Source organism: Elephantulus edwardii, unplaced genomic scaffold, assembly GCF_000299155.1.
Source record: "Elephantulus edwardii isolate Elephantulus edwardi_28Jun2011 unplaced genomic scaffold, EleEdw1.0 scaffold00011, whole genome shotgun sequence".
In the NCBI taxonomy this organism is placed as follows: domain Eukaryota; kingdom Metazoa; phylum Chordata; class Mammalia; order Macroscelidea; family Macroscelididae; genus Elephantulus; species Elephantulus edwardii.
Window position 1 is genome coordinate 2,148,377 of NW_006399761.1, and position 23,415 is coordinate 2,171,791.

General features: G+C 44.2%; 1 protein-coding gene across 14 annotated transcripts in view; it reads left to right on the forward strand.

Moving 5' to 3' along the window:
• DYSF (dysferlin) overlaps positions 1-23,415 on the forward strand; it is a 238,455-nt gene that overhangs the window by 179,858 nt on the left and 35,182 nt on the right. For all 14 annotated transcript variants that reach the window (XM_006880872.1, XM_006880868.1, XM_006880876.1 and 11 more), the window contains one exon: positions 22,280-22,378. In XM_006880872.1, the coding sequence (XP_006880934.1) occupies positions 22,280-22,378 (99 nt within the window). The remainder of the gene's footprint in view (positions 1-22,279; positions 22,379-23,415) is intronic.

Below are 23,415 nucleotides of genomic sequence, written 5' to 3' on the forward strand. Positions count from 1 at the left end.
TGCACAATTTTACACTCGCACCAACAGTGAATAAGGGTTCCAGTTTCTCCACAACCTTGCCAGCATTTGTTGCTTTCATCCCAGAGCTTTTTGATAAATAGTAACTTTTCATTTTTTAGTTTATCTCAAATTTCTGTTGTATTTCTTTCTGACACTTGAGTCATTTAAAAATAAGTTTTCAAAGTTTCTAACTTGCTCTTTTTATATTATTAATTTTTAACTTGCTTGTACTACTATTCGGAGAATGTAGTCTGGGAAGTAATTCTTAGGAATAAGATGACACTTGCTTTCTGACTTAGCGTGCTCTCAAATTTTTAACTGCCCTGTGTGTCTGAAAAGAATGCATATTCTCCAAGGATGTCTTACATATGACTTGTCTGCTTAGATGAAAGTTGTTGTGTTATTCAAATTGGTATTCTTTCTGATTTTCATGTGTGTGGTTGATCCTTTTCTGAGAAAGGTTTATTTCGGTGTCTTCCTTTAAAAGTGTTTTTATCACTTTCCCTGTATAATCCTGTCTACTTTTCTTTCTTGTATTTTAATGCTGTGTTACTAGGTCCAATTACAACATCTTTCTAGAAAATGGAATGTTTATACCTGTAGTGAGTTTCTGCCCTTGTCTTTGGAAATCTCTGCTAATGAGTCTTGTATATAATGATTTTCTTTTGATTACCATTTCACTAGTAGCGTAAAGCCTGCACAAGGCAGAAAATGTGTAAGGAAGAAGCTTATCAGAGATTGAAAACAGAAATATTATGCTAAAATGAGCACTAGAAAAGTGGTAAAACTACAACCTACAAAGTTGGTAAACTTCTGAATCCCCAAAGAGTAAGGCACTTCTATAATTTTCAACTCTTCACGGTTTTTTCTTTTTATCTTGCCCATCTTTCACCATTTCTGTGGCTTTCTGTTTGGGTGTCTCTCTTGTGAATTACAAATAGATGGATTCTCCCCCCTCCTCCTTTTTTTTTTTTTTTAATACTTTTTGACAGTCTTCTCTTGGCTGGAAAGTTGATGTTTCCAATTCTGGGCTTACTCGTAGTTTGAATGCATTCCATTTTATTTTGCCTTTCATTTCTCCCCCACCTCATTTATTTTTTGTTTATAGTAAAAGGTTTCTCACCCCTTGCCATCTCTTTTTCCATGTTCTAGTTTAAGAAACACACACTGGTTTTCTCTTTTTAGCAATTATTGTTGAGCTTTTAACAGGCATACTTAACCTAAACAAACCCACTGATGTTGAGTCCGACTCCGTGACCCGCCAGCAGGATGCTGAGACCGAGAGTCCATCTTTCTTCCTGAAGTAGCCCAAACCCATTCTGCTGGTTGTCATCAAGTCATAATCCCCATCACCCTCTGCTTTCCATCTCAGAGCAGCTGGTAGATTTGAACCTCCCGTCTTTGGTTTGGCAGTGCAACTCCTTACACATAAGGCCACCAGAGCTCTCCTTTGGGAGTGGCTAGTGAATTTAAATTGCTGACTTTTCAACAAAGCCTACATTCAATGGAGTCAAGGAACTTAGAATGCTTTCTCTCCAATCACTTGCCAATTTACTTTCCTTTGTTGTTCAAGATTTTAGTGCTTTTTTAAGAAAAAAAATTTAAAAGAATTATTGATTATTTTAAAACAATAGTTGTTTTGGGTTATATCAGTGTTGACATTTTTTTTTTGTTATTTTTGTGTGTGTTGCAGACTTTTTTTCATGGGAACATTTTCTTGTAGGTCCTCTAGAAATCTCTATAAATAAGATCCGTGCATCTTTCTCAGGTTTTAGTTGCTGACAGTATTACTTCCCTGCCTTTTATTTGGGGAATATTCATTCTATTCATAATTACTTCTCTCAGAAATTTAAAGTTATTTTCTCATCTCAAGCTTTCCTTTGTACTGTGATATTTTTAAATGTGAGGACTGGGGTTTTTTTTTTTCTTTCTTCTAATTTTAATTTATTAGTTCTGGATGTCCCTCAAGCATTATGTCATTAAGAATTGCATGTCCTGTATTTTCACTAACATTTCCTTCTGAAATCCTGATTAGATTGATGTTGGACCTTCTTACTGTAGTCTCCATGCCAGTTAAACTTTTTAAAGTATTATTTTCTGTGCTACACTCTAATTTCTGAAAAGATCTTTCTAGTTTGCATAACCCCATGTATTACATTCAAGGGACCGGTCCTTGGACAAAGCCCTCATGCTGGGAGAGGTGGAGAAGCAGAGAAAGAGAGGAAGACCCTCGACAAGTCGTGTTGGCCCAGTGACCGTAACAATGGGCTCAAGCAGGCAAGAGGTGGTGAGGACAGTGCAGACAGGGCAGGAGCCACATGTGTTGTTCATAGGCTTGCCGTGACTCGTAGATGACTTGATGACACCTGAGCTGGACAATAAATAGGATGACAGGAGAACTGGTGTGTTAGAGCTGTGGTGTTGGAGAAGAGTACCGAATATCCCATGGACTGCCAAAAGAGCAGACAAATAAGGAGCAGGTGAGCCAGAGTGCTCCTCGGAGGCAAACATGACAAAGCTTTGTCTCATATACTTTGGGAATGTTGCTAGAAGAACTTATTCCTGGGAGAGGGACAATGTGCTTGGAAAGGTGAAGGGGTGAATAAAGAAAGGAAGACAGACCCTCAACAAGACATAGTGGCTGCAGCACTGGGCTCAAGTGGGTCAGAGATGATGACCGGGCTCAGATCTGTTATTCATAGGGTCTAATTTGATTTGTACTCGACTCAACAGCACCTAACAGCAACAACAAAATGTTTCTAATTTCAGCCATGCTATTACCATTTCTAAAGTTCTATGTTTTGAGTTAATTTTTTTCTTCCCAGATTTCTTTATTTTCCTTGTTCCTGGGCCATATTTTCAGCCCTTTCTTCCCCGCCCCCCCTTTTATTTTTTTTAAAGCACTTTCCTGCAGTCCTTTCTAATGACATCTGATTTCTGTTGTCCTTCTAAGTCTCATTATTCAGTTGGTCGTTTCTAGCTGGCCCGTTAGCTCACGATATCCTGTTCCTTGTGTGTTTCACTCTTTTTCATTGCAAATTCATATTCCTGGGAACACTATCTAAGATTCCTTTGAATTCTGGATGGAAGTCACATTCGTCCAGAGAGGATTTATACTTGCCTTTGACAGATGCTTGGAGACATTGCAAGTGCAGCTTCAGTTTAAACGTTCAGCCAGTGGCTTTTTCGGTCCCATCCCCGGTGTGCGTCTTGACTTTTTATTTTTCTCCATTTTCACTTTTTTCATTTCTCCCTGAAGACTTTGTTCACATTCATGTCAACTCAGCTCCTGCATTTTAAAGGACCTTAAAAACAACTTACCTGTTAATTTAGGTGTTCTATACTTGAAGATTTTTCTCTGGTTCTCCAATTTGCCATTTTGCTGGGAATCAAAGGCTTTATTATAGCTGTAAATTTGTCAGTGTTGTTTTTCATCATGCAGATTATTTCTCCTCCTTGATTATATAATATAACTTCTTGTATGTGTTAGCCTCTTGAGACTTGTCATGGACATAAACTCATAATTTGTTTTCTTCTGCTTCTTACTCAACTCTTAAGCGTGGGGACACATTTGCCTTTGTCCTCATCATAATCCTCTTCATCTGAACCTTCATATCTGTTTTCTCTTCTTTTTTGCTTCCCTAAGGAGGGGAGTCCTTGATTGTTAAGCATTAAGAAGCTCAGATGGAGCCTATTCATAACTACAAGGTCCTGGTTGTATCACTATAAAATCAAGAAGGAGACCAGCGTGACTTGCTGTGGGTTTACCTTGCAAATTAGACAGTCAGCAGGGGAAGAAAAGTGTAAGGAAATTGGGCCCAGAGGTTTTTTTCTCCTGGGCTGAAGAGCTGCTTTTCTCTGATGGCTGTGATGTTCCGATGCCAGCTAACCAGCTGATTCTGGTTAGGTGCCGTCAAGTTGACCATGACCCGTAATGACCCTGTGAACAACAGAGCTGAACCCTTCCCCATCCCACGCCACCCTCACAATCTTTGCTATTCTCAAGTCCATTGTGTCAAGGACCACTGTGTTGGTCCATCTTGTTGAGGGTCTTCCTCTCTCTCTCTGACCCTCCGTCTTTCCCAGCATGATGCTTTTCCCAAAGGACTGGCCCCGCCTGATAACATGCCCATGGTGTGGGAGACACAGTTTCAGCACCCTTGCCTCTAAGGAGCGCCCTTGAGTGTATTTCTTCCAAGACAGGCTTGCCAGTGCAGAGCTGTAATCCTGGCCTTTGGACCCCTATGCCAGGTTCCGAGGGAGGAGAGCTAACCCTCTCAGGACATGCTCCTCAGGCAGGGATGCCGTTTGAGTGAAGGGTCTGCAGTCTGGTCTGAGTGAATCCTTGACTTGTGGGTACAGACACCTGCTGGGTCAGCTCTGGAGCCCTACTCTAAATTCTGGATTCTGAAATGAGATGAGCAGCTTGTTCATTTATTGTGAGACCTGTATTTATGTAGTGCGATCTGGAGAAAGTCGCCATGGCTCAGCATTGTGATGCGTCACTGTGGCCGGAGTGAGGAACAGACCAAGGAGGGGGAAACCCGGTGATTTGAAGTTTAGTGGTGGCTGACCAAGATGGACTGCACTGATAGGTCAATCTCCACGGGTCAGGGTGCCTTTACCTCCGAAGCCAGGGAACTTAGCTCCTGCTGGTGCTGGTGTGGGTACCACTGCCACGTCAACATTCCACTCCGCCCACTTTGCTCCTGTTCTTCCAGGACTGGTGGCTGTTGTTCGGTGCTGTCACGTCAAGCATGGCTCATAGCGACCCTGTGAACGACGGACCTGACTGCAGCCCTGTCATGTGCCAGCCTCATCATGTGCAACACACTAGAGCCCATTGCTGAGTCACTGTGTCAGTCTGTGGCATGGAGGGTCTTCCTGTCTTTCGCTGATTCTCGCCCTTTCCAAGCATGACACCCCCTGACAACATGCCCCGAGCATGTGAGGCAAAGCTTTGTCTTCTTTGCCTCCCACGAGCATGTTAGCTGCACTTCCTTGGAGCCGCATCTGATTGTTCTTTTCTGATCCATTGTCAGTGACAGCCTTTGTCTATGTGTATTACCATCTTCCACCCGCTTATAGGTGACGTTTAGTGCAGGAGGCGTTCTTCAGCCTTCTCCTCTGAGGTGACTTCGCCTCTCCTTGCTCAGAACCACTCTGCACAGATTTCATGTCTAACTCTCAGGAGGGAGTCCCATTTTCCTTAATTCCACATTCTAGGGGGACGCCTCGCAGCCCCGAGCACTGACAACAATCCGTTCAAAGACTCTGAAGCGAAGGTTTTCTGGGCAAAGGAGTTAATTACGGGGTGTGGCTCCCAAGTGAGGAAATATTTCCACGAGGCATCCAAGTTCATTTGTCTCTGAACTTCACGGTTGCACCTCTGAAGATGAGCGTTGGAGGCGAGGCAGTATTAGAACCTGCCTGATGTTAAAGGCTTTCCTTGCATTTCCGAGTGTATCAGCTGGGCTGATTTGTGAAGACGCTGCTCCTTAAGTAGGTTTCTTAAGGACATATATGTGGCAAGAAGGGGTTAGCACAAATTCCTCTACGTGCCTGGAGATGAACAACTGTGCTGCTCTGGAAATCACCCCCGATTCCGAGATGCTGCCATCCCCGCCCGGCCTCGCCCACTCCCATTAGCTCTGATTAGAGACGTCTGATGCCTGTCACCGGGTGTAATCTGGGCCTTTCTCCGTAAGGCATTCCTTCCCTCATTTTCTCTGAGTACGTACAAATCGCCCATCAAATGACAAGTGAAGGCACAAGGGAGGCGAAGGGAGGGAAATCAGAGCTGAAATCTGTTAGCTATTTGGAGTAATTGGTTATTTGCTGTGTTTGCTGGTTGGGAAGCAGAGCACATATTTTATGGTCTCTCCTGTTACGGGGCTGGAGTCACCCGCCGATACTGGATCCTCGTTGCCGGAGCCCTTGGCTCCGGGCGCCTTCCCCCTGCCTGGCATTCCTGTGGTCTCCTTGGGGTGCACCCCTCCTCCCCATGATGCTCACTGCAGGGGGGACAGCCCGGGGTGAACCTTGTCTGGCAAACTCCGGAGCCCATCAGGGAGGAGAGGCCCCAGCCCCCTGCAACAAGGTCTCCTTGTCCCCACCCCCACCCGACTCTACCCACATCTTTCCAAGAGGAATTGTCCTGGTGCTGAGGGACCTGCTTACCATCCCAGAAGAACAAGGCTTATCTCTTCCCAGAGGGAAGGCCTCCCTCTCTTGGATATATTCAGGACAGGAAGTTCTCTTAGGGTCTGACTGAATGTCTTCCTCACTGACCCTGCCCATGGTTTCCTGCCCAGGCTGGGTGGGAAGGGCGCAGCTTGGTATAGGACTCATTGCTGGGTGCAAGCCCCTTCTGAGGCCACTTTGTAAAAGTTGGTAAGCGTTTGGTGCCTGTAACACGTCTCCCATGATAAACTGAGGCTTGGTGGACCCAGGCTGGCCTGGAAGCAAGTTTGAAATAAAAAATAGTTGAGAAGTGGTGTGATTTTTGTGTATGGAAACGCACACAGTAACTAGAAAGTGGGTTGACTTTGGCACATAGTAGGCTCCCCAAAATATTTTTAAAATTGAATTTAAGCTCGTTAAGATTAGTGTCTGTCAGTTGATGGATATTTCTGCAGACCCGGGAAGGTCTTCAAAAATAGTTTTTCTCTTAAGTAGGCTGTTGGAACTCTTACTAAGCTGAACTTGTCTACATAAGCAGAATGAAGGCTACCTCAGTGAGCTTTCGCCCAGGCCTCAGAGGAATCCTCACTGATTTTGAATTAGTGCTGTTTAATGGCTGTCTTCATCTGTTAAAATCTCTGCTGGCATCTTGCATGCAGCCCTTTCCTTCTGGGCTTCCTGCATGGGCCCGCTCGTGGTCATGCTCTCCTCAGAGGACCAAGGCACTGCCCAAGCATTGGTATTTGGCCCTTGAGCTGGGCCAAGGGCAGCAAGCTGGGTTCCCCATAACTCTCCCGTGGCATTTGAGTTACGCATGGGAACCAGGCAGTAGTTGAACCTCCAGGTCCTGCCCTTTCTCTCCTCACCCTCTGCTTCACTTTGTTGGATTTGGGGCTTACTCATCCATGGAGCTTTTTGGGAACAATTCAACATTTTGCTTAAAGTTCTCCCCTCCCCACCCACCTCTGCTGATCAAGCTTGAAGTCAGACTGAGCAGAGTAATGATCCCTTCGACAGACAAGGAGGCAGGACTGCTGGGGTGTCAACACGATGCCGGGCGCCCGGTCTTCCACTTGTGGAAATGATTAAGTGATTTTTGTTACGAGCGTGTAGAGTTCTGCTGAATCAACATGGTAGCTGGCTGTGGGTATGCGTTTGTGTGGTTTCGGGGGGCATGGATGACTTGATATGCATGGCATAGGGTAGGTTTGGGATCGGAGTGATGGCATGTTGGGGGCTGTCTTGTCTTCATGTAGCCATGACTTTTTATATGTTACATATGTGCTTGTATCAGTTTCTTAAGCCTCCAGACATTAATTAAAGCCTTCGTGGAATCAGCATGTCATTATTTCTGTTACACGGTTGGTGAGCTGAAGCATCGGCCAGAGCTTGTGATGTGGCAATTGTACAGGTCACAGAGACCTTCTCAGACAGAATGCAGAGCCTCCCGTAACCTCGTGTTGAGTTGTTAGATTTTTGCAGTCTTGATGATGATGAATGTATAGACATAGCTATCAGTACACATCAGCAATGTGACGAGAAACCGTTGCCTTGGAGACACGGTGTTGGAGAAGAGTACTGAATATCCCATAGACTGAGATGCCAAGAGGACATACACGTCTGTCCTGGAGAAAGTGAAATCAGAGTGCTCCTTGGATGCAAGGAGGGTGAAACTGCATCGTAAATTCTGTAAGCACGTTGTTAGGAGAAGGACCTCATGCTTAGAAAGGCAGAGGGTCAGTGGAAGGAAGGATGACCCTTGACATGATGGATTGACACAATGACTGGAGCAGTGGGGTCAAGTGTCAAGCTTGTGAGGAGAGCATAGGAGAGGGCAGAGTTCAGGTCGGTCGTTCATAGGGTCGCTGTGTGTCATAGCCAACTCGACAGTACTTAATAACGATGATGGTGATGAGAAACTCAGGTGGTGCTGTGGTTAAAGTATCTAGCTGTTTGCCAAACAACCGACTCTCAGAACCTGCCAGCCACTCCCTAGGAGAGAAATGCAGCGGGCTGCTTCTGTACAGATTCACAGTCTGGACACCCAGTGCCCAGGGCAGGTCTGCTGTGTGCCCCAGGGTTACCAGGAGTCAGAGCTGCTCATGGCAGTATGTGTGGTTTTGGCTTGAAGAGGTTGATTTCTGCTAAAAGAGAAATTACTTTCAACGGAACCCAGTACACCTACCTTTGTCTTAAGATAGACAAGGACGATGTGCTTAAAAGCTACAAATAGGAAATAGATTTCTTGGCTAGAGACACCAAGAAACTGGCAAACTTTGGGTCATTCTACTCATGGACGCATCTGAAGTTTGAGATCACAGCCCAAGTGAGGAATTAATTTGGCCACAGACACTTCTCTTTGATTCATCTGTTTGTCCTGGGGCAAGAAACCAAGTGGCCGGCCTACCCTACCCCCTCTTCCCTGACGTGACTGAGAAGGAAGCGTTGGGGCTGTTGTTGGCCCGCTTGCACTCCGTATTCATGAAGGTTTTAGGCTCACCGAATGAGACCGGGAGATTAAATGTTCGGAATGCAGCACTGATTCAGCACTGACTCGGGTCTTCTGGAGGATTAGAGTGCCCATTAGCCTGGATCAAGCTTGGAGAAACACATCTTTGTAACGTGGCCCTAGTTGCTCAGAAACAGAACGTTGACAATTAGATGAAACTGGAGAGGCTAGCCAGTCTGTGCCTTGAGCCGGCTGACTTGGTTGGCTGGCTGAGTTCTGAAGGACCTTGAACTTGGTCGTGGGGAGTAGCGTTTTGACAGCCAGGCTTCCTAATAAAACCTGAGATGGCACTTTAGAAATTAAGCCTTTTGAATTTCTTTCTCCTCCACGCCATGGGCCAAGAAGAGCACGTGATTAACTTGCGCTAAATGAGTTCGAGAACGTGCCACCGTTTTGCTTTTGGAGCGCCGGGTTCTGGACGTCCACCAGCACCAGAGGCTTGTTTGGCTTGGACACATCTGGGTTAAAACGTAGGAAATTGCCCTTTTCTTGCGGGGCCACTTCTTATGGGTATACTCACTTATTCTTGGACTTTCTGGGAAAGAGAAGAACGAAGTGGGCTTGAAGTGACTCCATCAGAAGCCAGCTTAGTGAAATAGCAGGAATGATATTTTCAAGTCACATCTGCGAGCTTGTTAAAAATACCACTTTATTTTTCTGTAATTCTACTTAATCTTTCTTTGGAAAGTCCTGATCACCTTTAAGGGTTTAGGCTTCACCTCTGTCCAATTTGGTTTTTTCCTCTTGACCTCCGGGAGGACGTTGAGCTCCAAGCTGGGTGTCTGCGAGGTCATGACCTCCACAGGAGGACACTGAGGTGACACCCGTGTGGATCTACCAGCTGTCTTTAGAACGTGGCCCTGTCCTTAAGTGCATATCTCCGCTTTATCTTCAAAACACACGGACCACACTGTGTTTGTGGACAGTGTCATAAGATCCCTTCAGGTCCCCTGTATTTCTCTTTGAACTAACTTCCAAGCTGTTCTCAGTGACATGGCCAAGCCTCGCAGTGCCCTGAGCCATGGTGGGTCCACAGGAAGTGCCGAGGGCTCCCCTAGACTCACCCCCGCAATGCTGGCCACATGGTCATGTGCTTCACACCCCAGCTTTTCTGCAGAGTTCTGCATGGCTCCTCTCGCCAGACCACCAATGCAAATGGGTGTGCGTGGGTGTCCATATACACTTTGGAGCTAACTTGAGGGACAATGGCGGTCCGTTGAAAGGAACCACAGTGTGCCTCTAATTGTGTTTCCTTCACTCATCTAATTTTTTAAATCTACTTTCTCTAAGGTGTGGAGAAACTGGCTAGGTAAAGTGGTCTTTTAAAAGATTGTTTTCCTTTATCAACATGTTATCAGTCTTTGGAAGCTTAAAAGTCAAAAAACCAACTGCTCTGCCTTTTCTCAGGTGTCCTGGCCTTCGTATGTCCATGAACTAGTTACTCCTCTCCAAGCGGTGTTCTAAGGACCGGACGTACTGCTCTTGTTTTAGGTCCTGTTGAGTCGGCCATGACTCAGAGTGACCCCATGAATAACAGATCTGACCCTGGCCTCTTTCTGTCTTGTGCTCACAGTCTCTGCCGTATTGTAACAGGCCACACACTGGCACAGTCAAAGTGTCCGTCCATCTCGCCGAGGGTCTTACTCTCTCTCTGACCCTCCACCTTTCCCAGCACCGACCTGAGAGCATAAGGAATGAGTGTTAAAGAAGTCTTTTCTCTGAGGGAGGGAACTCTGGTGGTTTAGCCTACAGGGAATGGCACTGTTAACCCAAAGGCCACCCTTCTCTGGTGGTTCGAATCCACCCGTGTCTCCTCAGGAGAAAGATGGGCAGTCTCCCCCCATACAATTTACAGCTTCAGAGACCCAATGGAAGATCAGCTCCTAAGTGGTTCTGGCTCAAAGGTAGTGAGGATGTGAGTCCCTAAGAGAAAAGAAGCGATAAACAGCCAGCTGCCCGCCTACCGCCTCCTGTTGTACGCCAGTGTAGAACTGTGGCCCTGACGGTTTTCTTTATTTTTTCATTTGAGCAAAAGTTTAAAAATCATAATGGCTTTTCATCCAGTCATTGATGGACATTTTGTCTTATAACATTAATTCGAGTTGATGTTAGGTCTTCCCTGACTGAGTTTTTGGAAGTCTGCTTATTTGCAGTCATTTTACCTTCCCTCTTGGTTTTTAGGACGTGCGGAAACTTTCATCCTAATCCTGATCTGAGAGAGGTGCCTCTGGTGCATTTGAACCTCCAGCCTTTTGTGTCATAGCTGATATGCTAACTTCTTTCACCACCCAGAGACACCCAATAGACAAATACAGAATTAAAACATAGGGAATAATGTCAGTTATGGGGGTGTTGAGAAGAGACGCGGGAGAGCAGCTGCAGTCCAGATGTGAGGTGATGAGGTCCTGGGCCAGGCTGGCTGTGGCGAGGGAGAGGAGGCTGCTGCTGGGTATGGAGCAAAGGCGGGGCCGAGAGGATTCGCTGATGGATTGGATGTGGGCAAAAGAAAGAGGAGTCATGGTGCGAGCGGACTGGGTGGGGGAATGGTCAGGAGCTGGGTTTTGGACATGGTCCTTTTGGGAGGTTTATTACATGCCCAAAGGGAGGTGTCACATCGGTGGCTGGAAGCATTGCTGGGGGTTCACTGGAGTCTCATCTGCTGAGTGAAATCAGTGACGTATTAAGATGCGGGCTGTGTAAAGTTGTGGCACATGAGGAGAACCTAACGATGTGGGGATGGATAGAGAGGAAAACAGGTGGAGACTCAACCCTGGGTGCTCAGATGGTAAAAGGGTGGGCGAGGATGGTGTAAGATGCAGCAGGGTTCAGATCTGCGTCCATAGAGTCGTTAGGCATTGCAGATGACTTGACAGCCTCTAATGGCAACAACAATGACAAGGTAGAATCAACAAAGAAAACCCTGGACCTATTGTGAATGAGTAGGGACACTGGCAGGGAGGTGGGAACAGTGACAGGGCAGCAGGATTGACAGGGAGGTAGGAGGACCAACAGGGATGGAGAAGAATCCACAAGGAGATGAAGCCACCGACAGACCTGACATGCTCCCAAGACTCAGAGCTGATCCTGCAGTGTGTTCTCAGAGGCTGTAAGTCTCATGGGAGGAGATCGCCCGTCTTCGGTGGATTCAAGCCACATGGATTTGAGGTGGTAGTGGAACTCCTTACCCCCTAAGTCACCAGGACTCCCATTTAGCACTGTTGTTGTTGTTAGGTGTCTTTACGTTGACTGTGACTCATAGGTATGAAATGCTATGGAATTGTAGTTTTGATTTGCACTTGGCCTAGTGGTAAGAAGCTGCACTGCAATCCCAAAGGCATGTGGTTCGAAGCCACAAGGCTCATTTGACCTGCTGATTCAGCTGAGTCATTTCCAACCTCATACAGAAACAACGAGGACTGATGACATTGAGCACCTTCATGTGCTTATTGTCTGTTTGTATCCTTTCTTTGCAAACATGTACTTTTAAATGCTTTGCTATATTTTAATTGGATTATTTGCCTTTTTTATTATTGAGTTATAAGAGTTCTTGTAAATTCTGACAAGTCCCTTATCAGATACATCTTTTGCAAATGTTTTCCTCTGTTTTCCGGATTGTCTTTTTACTTTCTTAGTGGTGTTTTTAAAGCTACTTGTTTTGTTCTTTATTTTTAAGTGATTCATTTTTTTAAAAAAATTACAAAGAATATGTGCAAACAGTAAAGTTCGAAAAAGAGTGATACAAAGAAAATAAAAAGGAATGACAAGCCCATTTATATTTTTACCATTCAGAAGTAACCACTGTGAACATTTGGGGCTTAGTCCTTTTATTAGAACAAGTTCATATGATTTATTTCTTAACCTTTAAAAACATCATTGTTGGTACATGCCTTCCCATTACAATGAATATATTTCTGCAGCATCTTTTTTTTATGCTTGTGTAACATTTTTATCATCAGCATCTGCCATGTTGTTGTTCTTTTTCATGTTGTTGCTATGTATGGTAGTATTGGAACTGACTCGTAGTTGACCCTCTGTTGGGAGGAGATTGCCCACCTTCTGCCCTCTGAGCAGCTGGTGGATTCGAACCTTGTGCCTTTCCATTGGCACTGCAGCTCCTTACTGTTCCCCAGATAGCTTGTTATGGTTGAATAGACATTCACTATTATAAATGAAGTTAATCTTTATGCAGATCCCGGATCCCTTTCTTTGGGTTGATTTCCAGGACAGATTGCAGAATATGAGCATGTTTTTAAGGCTGTGGATGCGTGCAGGCGGCTTGCCTTCTGGAAGGATTGTGGTCAGCCATGCTTCTGCTGGCAGCCCATGGGAGTCCTTGGCCAAGGATTTCGCCTGGCCCCTGCAAGAACAACAGTACAGGCGGCCCCAGGTTACAACTGTCTGGATAACCAGCAATGCCTGCTGCCCTTTGATGCTACATAAATTTGTCCTCACTTTGAGAGAGCTGAGCCAAACCCCCACTCCAACAAGTCTTCATCACAATTGCCTGTACTTGCTGTGTATACAGCTTTGAAAGAATCCAAAGGACTTTGAGCCCTTTGGTGCACTCAAGTAGGGCCACATTAAAACCTCAGGCGCCTGTTTTGACTTACCTACGAATTCTCAGAGCCACAGTTAGATCGCATGCATAGCCTGGGGACTGCGTGTAATGTGACCAGAAATCACAATAAGGCTGACCATTGCACTTGTGGGTAAGGCGCAGCTCTCAGCACCTTACAATATGGGCTCTTTTCTTCCACACAACAATGCTGCCACATTGGTGCTATTGTTTTTCGTTTTAAGGACAAGCTAATTAAGGCACAGAGAGGTTAAGTGACCATGGGATTAAAGTGGCCCACGGCCACAGTGCACTTCTAGGAAACAGCTGAATGGGAACCCTGGAGATCTGACTTCAGAGTCCTGGCTCCCAGCTACCCTGCTTTATAGCTTCTTTACGTCTATAGATTTCAAGTGAAAATTATTACACAAGGCAGAGGCATGTGCAAAAGCCCAGAAGGCGGCAAGCCTGGACTGGGCTGCACAATGCTGGCCATTGCTCTCTTTCCCTAGTTGCTGCTTCAAGCTGATTCTCTGTGATCATAGGACAGCTTTTTTTTATTCAGCTAGAACATTTTTTTGGTGATTTGGATGAATGTTTCCCCTTCGGTAATGCATGTGTATGTTGTCTGGTGATACTGGTGCACCTTGCTGTGTACTGGCACTGCCCACTGTTTCACCTCGTCTCCCCAGTTCCCAGCCTTCTGGCTCCCCTGGCTCCTCTGACCTTCTCATCTTTGGCTGTAGGTACAGATTGCTCATGTGCACTCCTCTAGTTGTTTTATGTGAGGAGTACACTACTTGGGATGTGTGTGTTATTATTTAGTTTATAAACCAGTTTATTGTTATTTTTATGTGCCACTGAGTTGCCTGCGACCCATAGTGACGCTGTGTACATTAGCTCTGACACCTGCCCTATCCTGAGCCAATCTCATCATCTCTGACAGACATAATCCCATTTCTTCAGTCATCGAGTCAATCCATCTCATCCTGGGTCTTCCTCTCCTGCACTGTGTCTCCATCCTTCCAAACATGAGGTCCCTCTCCAAGGACTGGTCCCTCCTGGCCACATGCCCAAAGTATGTGAAACAGAGCCTCAAAATCCTTACCTCTAAGGAGCAGTCTGGTTTCACCCTCTCCAGGACAGACTTGTTTGTTCTTCTGGCAGTCCACAGTATGTTCAACACTCTTCTCCAGCACCACAGCTCAAGGCATCGATCCTTCTTCTATCGTCTTTAGTGATTGTCCAGCAAGTAATTGTGAAGACCATGGCCTGGATCAGGTGCACCTTAGTCTCTGTACTGACATCATTGCTCTTCATACTCTAGAGAGATCCCTGACAGCAGACTCTCGCAATGCAATTTGTCTTTTGAGTTCCTAGCTGCTAATGCCAAGGGTGTTGATTGTAAAACCAAGCAAGCTAAAGTTATCAACAATCTCCATCTCTTCTCTGTTCTTCATGAAGCTGCTAATTGGCCCTGTGGTGAGAATCTTTATTTTCTTGATGTTGAGCTTCAGTCCATATTTAAGACTACAATGCTTGACTTTCTGCAGCAAACACGTCACATCCTTTTCAGTTTCAGCAAGCAAGGTTGTGTCATCTGCATAACACAGGTTGTTGATGAGTCTTCCTCCAATCCTAAACAGCTTTGAAGACTTGAGCTCTAAAGAGTGAAGACCAGATAAGCTGAGGGAGGATATCAAGAATATCATTCATGAGAAATGCAAAAAGTCACTTCAAAGAGGAGAAAGAAAAGACCAAGATGTATGTCAGAAGAGACTGAATATTGCACATAAAGCCGAGAAGCTGAAGCAAAGGAAGAAATCAAGAAGTTAGGGCGTTGACAAAGCAAAGTATTATAATGAAGTGTGCAAGGAGTTGGAGTCGGAAAATCAAAAGGCACAAACTTGCTTGACATTTCATAAGCTGAAAGAACTAATTCAAGCCAATGTGTTATTTGACTGAAAAATGACCTCTGGTAATGGCTTCAAGTCTAGTTTAAAAGCGTGTCTTAGAGTGACAAAGACTATATAAAGACTTAGGGTGATAAGGACTGGCTGTTCCTCTAATCTCTAATCCAGTTTGTTTAACTTAAAAAAAATTAACTTGAGTTTTGTACATTTTCCTCACTTTGGGCATGTTGCCAGGAGAGACCCATCCTTGGAGAAGGACATCATGCTTGGAAGGGTGGAGGATCAGCACAGGAGAGGAAGATCCTGGATGAGATGGATTGACACAGTAGCTGGGGTGATGGAGGTAGATGTATATAATAGGCAGTGAGACAGGCTCAGGATAGGGCACGGATCGGAGCTACTGTGCATAGGCTCTCTGTGAGTGTGGTAAATTCAACAACAAGGAATCTCGTGATCGGCACTAAGTCAGACTTTGCTTCATGAAATAAATGGGGAAACTTACTAATTTTCTATTCAGTGGAATACAAATGACTTATTCTTTGAAAGCCTGCTAGGATTTTCCCTTGAAGAAACCATCTTGGCTGTACTATCTTTTTTGGAGTTAGTTTGTTGTGGTTACTTCTGCTTTTGTTCATGTCTGTTAATCTCTTCATGTTTTCTACGATATTTGATCCATTTCAACATTAATACTTTTCTTGAAAATCAACCACTGCATCTAGATTTTTCCAGGGTTTTGTCATTGATTAGAGCTTGCTAAATTTCGTACTGTTTTTATTCTCACCTGTGATATCTGTGTTCATTCTGTCTCGTTCTTGTCTTGGTGGTAGATGCTGTTGAGTGCATACCTACTTACTGTGCCTTTGCGTGACAGTAGAATTGTCCCACTGACTTTTCTAGGATGTAATCTTTACAGGAGCATATTGGCAAACCCTTCTCCTGTGGAGTTGATGAGGATTTGAACCATCAACTTTGCATTTAGCACCTGATTGCTTAACCCTGTTGTGCTACCAGGGCTCTTTGCAGGTGAGTGTTGTTGTTAAGTGCCTTCAAGTCAACTGGGACTCATAACATCCCTGTGAACAACGGAGCTGAACCTGGTCCTAGCCTGCACGTCCTCACCGTCTCTGCTGTGCTCGATTTCATTGTTACAGACACTGTGTCAATCCTTCTTTTTGAGGGGTTTCCTCTCTTCTTCCGACTCTGTGCTTCCCAGCACGGTGTCTTTTTCCAAGGACTGGCCCTGCCTGACAAGATGCCCCAAGTATCTGAAACCAAGTTTTATCATCCTCACCTCTGGAGCACCCTGCTTGTACTTCTCCAAGAAATCCCTATTTGTTCTGTTGTTTTTTTAAAAATTGTGATTTTAATCAAAGTTTATACAAATGTTGAGTTTTCTTTCATTCACTGTTACACATTTTCCTCCCTAACGCTCCCCAGTTCTCTTAAGGAAAAAAAGAAATTCACTCATTGTTGCAAAATTTCCTCCCTTCCTTACCCCCGAGTCCACTTTGCAATGCACGTCTTATTCTGGACTGTTGTCATATAAATAATGCCTAGTCACACATTCCTTTTAAACAGTTCTTTCCTTAGTCTGGTCCAATGCATTGTTCACGATCTGTCTCCTCTTTTCCTAGTTCCCCCCACCCCCATTTCAGTCCTGTTTTATAGCAGTGGTGTTAGGGTGCCCCATGAGATATTCAGTAATCTTCTCTAACAAAACAGCTAAAAAACCAATAACAAAAACACCTTTTAAGACTTAAAAAAACGTGTCTCCATCGAGTCCTGTCTGACTCATGGTGACCCTCTGTTGAGTTTCCCTAGTTGTAATCCTTTTCCACAGCAGAGTGTCTGGTGGGTTTGAACTACAGACCTTTTGGTTCCAGCCTGACATTTTTGGTCACTATGGCACTTGGGCTACAACCCACAAATTTGGGGGACATTGGCCTCTCATTGTGGGCATTATCAAAGTGTCTGTGATGTTTGTTTTGGTTTTCTCTTTGCCCAGAGTCATGGGGTGTACCTTTAAATATTCAAAAGGTTGACATTTTAGTAAAACATGCATAGGAACCAAAGGGGGGAGGGGTGGGAGCAGGGGAGTTAGGATGGGTAGGGGCCACACCATAGGGTTGCACAATTTGGTGGGTAGACGGAGGGGGAGAAGGAAACAGGAAAGATCCAGCAGAGACCTGAAAAGACAGGGTAATGATGGGCAAGGTCGAATGGTGATAAGTTTTATCGAACATAATGCATGAGAATGATTGCATGAAACACAATATGAATGAAAAATAGTATAAAACACATGTATACAAACTTTGTAAGCAAATCAATATAATTTTTTAAAAACAGTTAAAAATTCTTTTTTCTTTTGTTAAAATACATAGAAGAGTGCATTTGCCAATGCAACATTTTTTCTTTTTCTTTTAAAAATGTTTATTTCATATTGTTTTGCTTACAAAGTTCATATATATTGGGGGCGACAGCTGGGCGGTGAAACTGCAGCCCCCCAACCTGGCAGCCGTTGGTTCTGTCGCCGGCCAGGGTGTGAGTGCACCAGGGTTGGACCACAGCCTTTAGCAGATGCTTGGGAAGCGCTTGCTAGAAGCTGCTCCCGGGCCGGCCATGCCACTCAGGCCTTGGTGTGATGCAGCAGAGCTTTATAAAATGAATCTCCATTAGACTATGCCCAATTAAAAACAAGTTTAAAAATTTGTTTTTTCTAGAATAGTTTAAAATAAATATATTTTAGGGCATATAAACATTGTTTTTCTATGGTTAAAGTATATAGAACAATGCATTTACCAATGTAACATTTTTTCTTTTTCTTTTATATTGGTTTGCTTACAAAGTTTGTATACATTGTGTTTCACACTGTTCTTCATTCACATTGTGTTCCATGCAATCAGTCACATGCATTATGTTTGATAAAATCAATCACCATCGGACCTTGCCCATCATAACCCTGTCTTTTCAGGTCCCCGCCGGATCTTCCCCATTTCCTTTACCCCTTTCCTCCAACCACCAGCTTGTACAACGCTGTGATTTCATCCCTACCCATCCTAACCGCTCTTCTCTCACCTTTTCTCACCTTGGGTTTCCATACACATTTTACTAGTTTTCTTTCTATTTTTAAATAACAGTCTTATGCAGTATTTGTCCTTATGAGACTGAGTTAGTTCACTCAGCATAATGCTCACTAGTCTCTCCCAAGTTATGCAGTATTTTTCAAAATGACTGCTCCTGAGTGCTGCATAGTATTCCGTTGTGCGAATGTACCTTGATTTCTCAATTCATTCGATTGTGGTTCGGCAATTGGGCTGCTTCCATCTTCTTGTGATGGTGAATAATGCTGCTATGAGCATTGGTATACAGATCTCCATTTGTGTCTCAGTTCTATCTAATATCTCATTGTGGTTTTGATTTGCATCTCTCCTATTGCCTGTGATTTCAAGGTTTTCTTCATGTGTCTGGCCAATGCAACTTTTTTTTTCCACATACAGTTCTGTGATGTTGTTTACACTTGTGTTATGCTGTGTCACCACTCTACACTTCTTTTTTTTAAAATTTTATTATTTTTGTGTGAGTGTACCGTCAAATCAGATCTGACTGGTACAAGAGGAGATTGTCCCTCCTTCCTCGGCAGAGCATCTGGTGGATTCGAACCGTGCGCCTCTGGGATTGTAGTTGCAGCTCCTTGCCACTAGGCCACCAGAGCTCCCCTCACTCTATACTTCTGTAGTATCCCTTGACTATTAAGAAATACTAAGATTTTAATAAAAATATATTATCATTTATTTCTTATGTCATAACATTATAGTCCAATAGTGACTGATAAGAGTGTTGTTTCTTGGACTTGATTTTGTGACTTCTTATTTTTTCTAAGTGCTTCTAGGGTGCTGGAGAAGAAGGTATACTTTCTATTTCTAGATTACATGTTTGTCTCTTTAATTGACATTATTAGTATTGTTATTATTTGAGTTTGAAATCTATGTTCTTTTGTTAATGTCATTTTTAAAAAAAAAATATTCATTTTCCGAAGTGGAAGGAAGTGTAAGAATTTTCTCACCAGGCATTTCATTGTCTTATGCACGTTAAACCAAAAAGCCCCACAGCCATCGAGTACACTGACTGCTGGTGACCCTCCACGGGGATTCTCAGGCTGTGACATCTTTACCGGAGAACCCTGCCCTTCTTCCTCCTATGGAGAGGCAGTGGATTGGAACCAGCAGTCTTGGGGTTAGCAACCAGTCATGCTATGTCATGCCCCACTGGGGCTTGTTGTCCCTTACTCTATTTTTCAGTTACGTGCTCAAATCTTCAAGTGTCTGTGATGGGAGAGGAAATATAGGAGAGGCTAAATTGCATTCAAATGCCTTGTATAGCTGTCTGTCTGTTAGTGTGTGTCTTTGTGGGGATAGAAATGTGTTGCAGCAAATACAGCTCCATTAGACGTGTTTGTGTAAAGGAGTTCCTTCATGTGTTGGTGACTGTGTGAATCTGATGTATACGTCCATATATGTTTGTTCATCCATAGCACCTTTTTTAGAAAAAAAAAAAAGAAGTAAAACATTGGGTTTGGGTTCTCTCTTGCTGGGTGCTATTTCTAAAGTGGTCAGCAGTCAGAAAGCTCTACCAACTGTACCCTAACTCATGTGACCCTCTTTCCTCTCTCCTGGCTGCAGAGGGTCCTGCTGGTAAGTCGACTGGACATGGCTCGCCTCAGATACAGTCTGTGCTACCCCTGTTCTGTGTGTTGGGCGTCTGGGGGCTGCATTTTGCCATTATGGAAGATGCTAGAACCAACTTCTACATTCAGAGGGAGACACTGAAAACTTCACTCTAAATTCTCCCAGTGTCTGTCCAAACTTCCTTTACCATTCCTGCTCATATGCTCATACCATACTTTTTTAAATATACTTTTTAAAATTTTAATTGTGACTAATGAAAGTTTACAGAAGTTAGATTTTTTCATTAATTCATTGTTGCAATTTGACACCCCTCTTTCTCCCTTCCCTCTCCCCCAGTTCACTTTTTGCACATTTACCTCCCCTGCACCCCAGTCCTCTTTGCAGTGTACCTCTTATTCTGGGGGGTTGTCGTATGTAACATCACATATTCCTTTTAAACAGTTGATACCATCTTTAAGGAGCTGGAACGCAAAGGCCTGGACCCTGATTGATTGAATGGGAGCCACCAGTATTTTCAGAGACTCAGACATTCAGTACATTTTATAGACTCAGGCCATGTTTTTCTAGAAGCTTCCTGGGAAATTTCCTAGCCAGTCCCCTTAGAAAGGGCAGGAGAGTGAATTCCAGAATGGATTCTCCCGACACCTTGTCCTCCTTGATGAGCTGATGATGAGTTGATGAGCTTTGATGGCACCAACAAGACTCAGACCACTTGCCTTAACTGGGGGAGATTAATCTTAGGGGCCTCTGAGTAGGACCACCAGTCTATGTTCAGGGAGCTTGCTGTCTTCCCAGCCACACATACCTAGACGCACACCTGGGGGAATGTTCTAGATGCACAAGCTGAGGGCCAGCAGATATACTTCAGAAGTTGGGGCGACCAGTGTGTACTTCAGCAGGCAGGCCCACTTTCTCTTGCAAAAATGAGCTCTTGGGGGGAGGAAAGGGCAGAGAGCATGTTGTCACTAGCCTCCACTGTTCTCCTCTAAACCTCCACATTTAGCATCAACTCAAAAATCTCACTGCCATTGAGCCAGAACCAACTCAGAGCCCCCTCCCTCTCCAAGGCTGTACAGCAATGGGAGGAGATGGCCCATCTTTCCACCTGGGAGCCACTAGCAGATCTGAACACCAGAGAGGTGTCCTCTGTTAGCAGCACAATTCCCAGGACTGTGCCTCCAGAGTGCCCCAGTTAGTGCTGTGTCTTATGAATGTTGTTGTTATGTGCTGTCGAGTCGCTTGCGACTCATAGTGACCCTGTGTCCAACAGCTCTAAACCCAGCTCTATTCAGTGCCAATCTCACTGTCTCCAACACACCTACCCCCACTACCCCAGTCACTGAATCAATCCACCTCATAGAGGATCTTCCCCTCCTGCACCGTCCCTCCACCCTCCCAAGCATGATGTCTCTCTCCAAGGACTGGTCCCTCCTTGCAACATGCCTAAAGTATGTCAGATTAAGCTTCAGAATCCTTGCCTCCAAGGAGCAGCCTAGTTTAACCCTCTCCAGCATTAACTTATTAATTCTCTTAGTAATCCATAGTGTATTCAATACTCTTCTCCAACTCCACAGTTCAAAGGCATCAATTTTCCTTCTATCATCCCTAGTCATTGTCTACCTCCCTGATACATAGTGATTGCAAAGACCATGGCCTGTATCAGACACACCTTAGTCTCCAGACTGACTTTGTTGCTCTTTAGTACTTTGGAGCAGTATCTAACAGGAGACTTTCCCATTGCAATACGTCTTTTAATGTCCTGGCTGCTGGTGCCAGGAGTGTTGATTATGGACCCAAGCAAACTTAAATCTCTTTACCATCTATCCCGATGCTGCCAACTGGCCCAGTGATGAGAATCTTTGTTTTCTTGATAATAAGCCCCAAATTTAATTAATATTTGTCGATTTTCAGAGACTGGTTTGATTTGACCTTGGGAGGAGGCACAATGGTATCCAATGTTTATTCCATTGCTGGAGTGGTTTGTAGTCAGAGCACCTCTTTTGGGCCTGGCTTTTTCTGGGTCCTACTGTGTTTTGCTCGAAAGTAGCACTTCATCGGCATCTCTCCAGAATTTGCAACCTCTGGCTGTAGCATCAGTGTGCTTCTGGATGTAAGGACACTGTGCTCTTTTTATCCTCATTTCGTAGAAAAGACAAAGGCAGCCTCAGGATCTCAAAGGATCACACACCAGGAGCGCAGACAGGCCCAGGGCTAGAATCTGTCTCTAATACCGCATACCGAGTTCACGCAGCCTCTACTGTTTGTGCGGCTTTTTCCCTCAGAAGAGCAGGCGATTCCTGCTCTCTGCCTCTGATACTCACGCAAAGTGTCTGAAGTCCAGGCCAGCCCCAGTGGCCTTGCTCGGGCTCTGGTTAACAAAGAACCTCGCTTGCAAGTTCTCTGTCACGAACCAGCTCTTATTTCTGTCCCTCAGGAGGAAGAGTTCATCGACTGGTGGAGCAAATTCTTTGCCTCAATAGGGGAGAGGGAGAAGTGTGGCTCCTACCTGGAGAAGGATTTTGACACTCTGAAGGTGAGGACTCATTCTAAAGCGGTTCCATTCTGTCTAACAGGCCCTGAGCACATGCTGTGGGTTATGGGAAATAACAACAAAAAGAGCCGGTGTGTAATTTTCTTCTCCTCATTTGGTGAGGACAATGAACTAACTGGGGTGAGAAAGGATATCCACAGATTTAGAGCAAAAAGTCAGCATAGATGGGAATACCTGAAAAGTATTTTTTATAGAATATGGTGAAATACTAAAGAATTTAAGGATGAAATGATGTATGAGATATGCTTTAAAATGCTTTCATTTCATCTCATTGCCATAGTCAGAACCCTCCACAGCTGACCCTCCAGTTTTCAGAGGCTGCAAATCTCATGGGAGGAGATTTTTATCGTTCCCCCATAGAGCAGTTAGTGGATTTGAACTGCCTGACTTTAGGTTGACAGCGCAACTCCTTACTCACAAGGCCACTAGAGCTCCTCCAAAAAGTAAGGGGGAAGATAAATTATAGTGGGGAACCCACTGACAAATTAAAAAAAAATTATAATTAATACTGTAAAATATTGAAATTGTTAAAACTTGGAGATAAATACTTAGGGATTTGTTTATACTATTCAATTTCTTTCAGCATTGTTTGAAATATTCTATAGTAAAAAAGAAAAAAGATTGAAACACAAAATAAGATCAGTTTGAGGATGAACATTTGTCTTTCCCCACTCCTACAATGAGACAGAAATCACTTAGTGAATGTGAAAATATATTCTTCAGTTCCTCTGAAGAAAACTAACCAAATTTTGGTATTTTGAGGAACTATGAGTACCCTTTTTAAAAGTGGACTATTTTTCAAAAAGATAACCAGAGCCAACTTCAAAATTACTCCCCAAGGGAGTTGTATAACTTCCTCATTAGGGCTGCCAGATAAAATTCAGGATGCCCAGTTAAATCTGAATTTCAGATAAATAGTGAATATGTTTTTAGAATAAGTCTGCCTCAAATATCACATGGGCATTCTTATCTAAAACCCAACTCACTTTTATCTGACATTTAAGTTTAACTGGATATCC